The 5,000-nt window shown below is 47.8% G+C and overlaps 1 protein-coding gene across 1 annotated transcript in view; it reads left to right on the forward strand.

The window, feature by feature from the left end:
* Positions 1 to 1,119: 1,119 nt before the first annotated feature.
* LOC135829801 (uncharacterized) overlaps positions 1,120 to 5,000 on the forward strand; it is a gene marked incomplete at its 5' end in the record, with an annotated part of 12,039 nt that continues 8,158 nt past the window's right edge. Inside the window, 2 exon segments of the mRNA XM_065342187.1 lie at positions 1,120 to 2,299; positions 4,368 to 4,452. Of these exon segments, the coding sequence (XP_065198259.1) occupies positions 1,408 to 2,299; positions 4,368 to 4,452 (977 nt within the window).

The raw sequence follows: 5,000 nt of genomic DNA on the forward strand, positions 1-5,000 counted from the left end.
GGATCCAGTTTTTGTATGGATCCAAGCACATTTCAAGCGGTCTCACTCACAGCAAGGTGATGTTGCCAGTGAAACTGACTGATTTGGCTAGTGGGGGCGGGGTGACAACTGGTGGCGAAGTAAAAGTTGCACCTGCATACGACATGAGTGGGTTGCTATGCACCCACATACTGAGGCAATAGCAAAGTCACACCTTAGTGGATCCAAAATAGAAATCTGATGTCAATTTACTACTCCCAGGCCGTTTTTGACGTCATCACTTTCAAGCCCTATTGTACGACGCCCTGCTATACACCCAATTATATTATTGTTGTTGGTTGACAGCATGAAACAAGGTGCAGGACACCGTGTTCGGAAACAGTCATGGTAGTGACAGTGACTGTTGTCAGAGCTGAGAGAGGCACACCATGAGCAGAAGGAGTTAAAAGGAAAACGATTCAGGTTAAAATAGTACTATTTTTATGACTATCAAAAAGACATCCAGGAGCGATCACAGAATACACGACTGACGTTTATAGGAGATGTCTCTAAAAACTCCCCTAGAATAAAGAGGGTCAGAATCGGGTCTAAGACCCATACGATACGGTTCTGTTCAGATGGTCTCAACAGACCAGGGCTCTACCAACCGTGGGGAGTTGTAGTAAGGTCACTGTTTCCGAACACGGTGTCCTCCACCTAAGTCCTTGTTTCATGCTGTCAATCAACAACATGTGTGAACTAAAACAGGGTTTATCTATTGGTTTTGTTTGTTTTCCTCTCTTTCCGTGTCTTTCTGCATGTTTTTGTACAGTCTGTAGTGACTAGTGACTAGTAGTGTAGCCAAGTAATTAGTTAGTGAACGCACAAACCATGAATACTGCCATTACCGGCACTGTTGTCTGTACTCGAGTTCTCGAGTACTCAGGAGTCAGGTACTGGTGGTGGTAGATGGTGCCTTGGTGGCACTAGCACCACTACTAGTACTAGTACTAGTACTGGCACTAGGCACTAGCACTACAGCTCCATAGATCCGGCCCACCCTGGCCTAGCCTGCTGAGTGCTGCGGCCTAGCCTACATGTCATGATGTAGCCTTGTACTTGCAGTATATTGACCTCGTACTCAGTCAATATTAGATACAGAAGAGCTTTCCTTTGAGCGGCTCAATGCATCCGGGAAAGCACAGGGGTTTCCGGCCTTTTGACTTGCATTGTTTGGCTGGTGGCTGCCAGCGAAAGCGAAAGACACGTCGTCTTTCGAGTGCTTCCCGGACGGATTCCACCCCAGAGAAGAATTCACTTCAGTGTTCTCCACAGTCTCCTCCGAGCAGGATTGGCGAATTGCTTGTCGGAAAATCAGTCATCTAGTGCCAAGGAATACGCCGACGTAATTATTAGTCCGGGTGAGTAGCTGATTGTTGCAGGAGCACCATGTCCGCTCCACGAATCAGAACGGTGAAAGTTAGCCTGAAAAGTCCGCGCTCCGGTGGCGAGTCTCGATCGAGCAGCGAAGATGCAAAGGCGACGGCTGACGATAAGAAAAAGCAACGGCGACCGTTGCGCCTCAGGACGTACATCGGCGCAGTGGTGATGTTCATCGTGGTGTTCGTGATCGCAGCGCTAGCCAGCGACTATATTGTCGGCACGTTGAATTCAAGCATGAGGAAAACGAACCCAGCGAGCGAAGCGCAGTCGTCGCGTACTGCCCGTGGCAGACCTGTCGCAGCCTCCGCCGACAACGGTGACGGTGACGGTGAAAAGGTGGTCGATCCTACACTGGAGAAAGTAGAAATCGTGCAGCCCGGGCTTGGTGATGCGATTCTTCCGGGTGCCATGGCCGGTGAGATACCGGGACCGGAGATCGCAGACCCATACAGTGATAGCGAAGAAGACAGCAGCGACTTACCTAGTGCCAGTAGTAGTGGCTCTGCGAGTGAAACTGATCCTGAGGAGTTTTGCACCACAGAAAAGTGCGATGCAGCGGAGCAGCATGAAAACACGGCACCGAGGCCATCGCTGTTTGGCGTGGACGTTGGTAGTGGTGTGGACCAATGGCGTAAAGAAGGCAGTCTGGATATCCTGGAGGAAAAGATCGGCGTGAAGTTCCCCGAACACCACCGCTCACTAAACAACGCTGACGTGTCGAAATGTCCGTTTGCCCGCGGGCATTTCAAGTCACGTGAGACCATCTACCTGATCGACGTGAATACGGAGGCGTACAAGAACCGGGTTCACCCAGACAACCTCACGGCCGTTGACTCTCTCGTGGAGGAACGAGTGCAGCCCAGCGTGCCACGCATCCCGCTCAGGAGCGGACATGAAAGTAAGATGATTGATCAGCATAAAAATCTCAGATTTTGAGTTTTTTGCACTCCATACATAATTATATTTTCGTTATTTTATTGGTTTGGTGAGACTCCCATGATAGGTATCCATTTACCTCTGGAGAATCCGTAAATAAACAAACTGAAAAAAACTGCATGATATGCGAGCACGGGTGAAACAACTAAGCAGGGATAGTGTAGCAGAGACTAACAACTAGGCAGGGATAGGGATTTTTTCTAGTCAGGATACCGGTAGGGTGCCATATGGCCCATACTGGTACAGGTCCTCCCTCGTTAGTAGATAATCTCTGGGTCATCAAATATGGGTCATCAAATATTTATAAGTTATCTTATATATAATGAGACTAATCTTGTAGAAAGGAAAAGGACATATGGAAACGAGTTAAGAGTAACTCTCCACCACTGGCTCAATTGGCTCAATACCCGAGTTTCAAACTAATCTTGTAGCAGGACTTTCAACTAAAGATACAAGACGCACTGATTCGTACGTATATGGGGTACCCTTAATACAACATAAATCAACAACGCTTCAACTCGTTATAAGATAATTGAAAATCTCCAACACAGCTGTGCCTTGGATCGTCCATATGTACGAACGCATGGATGGAATACGTTGTGTCTTTCTTCTTCATCCTATGTATTTTGGCCTTGGTTGTGCATGGTCAGCATTATTATACTAAGGAGTTTGGCACTCCAGGGACGGGGCAAAGGGTCGTTATAACGAATTTTATGTGCTAAAGAATTATGTTGTAACCGGACCTGTAAACAGTTGTATAGGCCACGTTTCGCCAGGGGATTTCAGATTTCTATTTATTGGCGTGGTTTATGTACTAACCGGACTCGTTAAAATGAAGGTGGACCTGAACCTAAGTTTGAAAAACACCCGACTTCTTTCGGACAATGGAGAGCCAAAATACTGAATTTTCCCCATCGAATCCCATGCGAAGTATATCTCTCTGACGTCATAAATATGGTCCGAGGAAGGTGAGACGCTCCCTTTCTCCTTTATTCTCAATCGAACTCGCGCACTTCCACCGAAACTGGGTGACTGCGCCCTACGAGATGGGTATTTGTATGCAAAATGTCACTACAACCGCCGTTTCGTTCTTACTGAAGTATGAAAGCACGGATGACCGCAATTGGTCCCTATGTTGCAGTCTTTTGGACGCTGAGTCGACTGGTTTTGTTCCGAAAAGGCTGCGATGCAGCGTTCAGCCCGTATTCCCAATCAAATACGGGTGAGTAAGCGGCCACATGCTCATGCGTACACACCAGTCACCTGGTCATTGTGCTCGCAGGCTACAACTCTTATAGCGTTCCTGTCACTCGAGTTGAACCTTTGAACCTTTGAGTTAAACCTTGTTGTGAAAGTCGTAACCTGCAGGCCACGTAAGGCAGGCAGCGTAACCCGTCAGTGACGGGTTACGCTGGTTCTCGATTGTCCACCTGTGGTAGTGTGCGAACAACGTCTCCGGTAACTTCCGCATTAGCATGTTGTAGAACATTCTGGCACCGAGTTCAGCATATTGATCAGTATCTTGAAGGTGCACGACTGCCACCTCCAGCAAGTCGGTAAACCTTTGCAACTGCCTTCTCACTACGCATTTGTTTCATCAAATCGACATTGGTGGGTGCACTACCCAAGTCGACTGTTGTTGCCTCCATTGCTTGACAAGCACTGATGGTGTCAAAACCCACAGCTGAAAACCCGACATGCTTTTTGGGTCGGATTTCATAAAGCTTTACTACAAACTTGATTTGTTTGGGTGTGATTTTAATACGTGACTTGGTCTTTCTGTACGGTCACGTTGTCTCGTGATATAACATGCTGTTTTGATCTCTCTCTCTCTCTCTCTCTCTCTCTCTCTCTCTCTCTCTCTCTCTCTCTCTCTCTCTCTCTCTCTCTCTCTCTCTCTCTCTCTCTCTCTCTCTCTCTCTCTCTCTCTCTCTCTCTCTCTCTCTCTCTGCCTATCTATCTATCTATCTATCTATCTGTCTGTCTGCATGTATGTCTGTCTGTCTGTCTATCTACACACCCTGCTCCAGTGCCCGTACTTGGACTCGGCACTCACAACGTTGCCACACGACACGGAGTGGCCATCATGAAGTCTGCACTCAGCCTGGGCTACAGGTAGGGGTGAAACGAGTCTATTGAGTACTCGAGCGCTCGCTCGAAAATTTGAGACGAGCGAGTACTGATTTTGCAAACTACTCAAAGTGTCCTATGTACAATGTACTGTATGCATGTACATCGGTACTGATAGCCCATGGAAGCGCGATATCATTGCTTGTCCCTTCTTACCAGCAAAAGACAGCAGTTCAGACTATTTCCTATACTAGGCTGCATGCAAGGCTACATGTGTATCAGGTGTAGTACGTTCGGTGTTGCGAGAGTGTGTGCAGTACATTGTTTTATGTTGTCAGTAAAATATTCGTACTCTCTCGAATACTTGCTCGCTGCTTCAAAGAGTACTCGAGTCCTCAATTCTGGCACTCGTTTTGCCCCTAGTTACAGGCGAGCAACATGTACGGATTTGTAGGAAAGAGGTTCCATGCAGTAAACTGACCCAAGACCTGCGGTCATCAGTGCAGCCATTACACAGAGTACGGGTAAAATGCATGCAAGATCGGGTAACTCGGGTGTGTGTGTGTGGGGGGGGGGGTGCGTGCGTGCGTGTG

The sequence above is a fragment of the Sycon ciliatum genome, chromosome 13 (genome assembly GCF_964019385.1).
Source record: "Sycon ciliatum chromosome 13, ocSycCili1.1, whole genome shotgun sequence".
Taxonomy (NCBI): domain Eukaryota; kingdom Metazoa; phylum Porifera; class Calcarea; order Leucosolenida; family Sycettidae; genus Sycon; species Sycon ciliatum.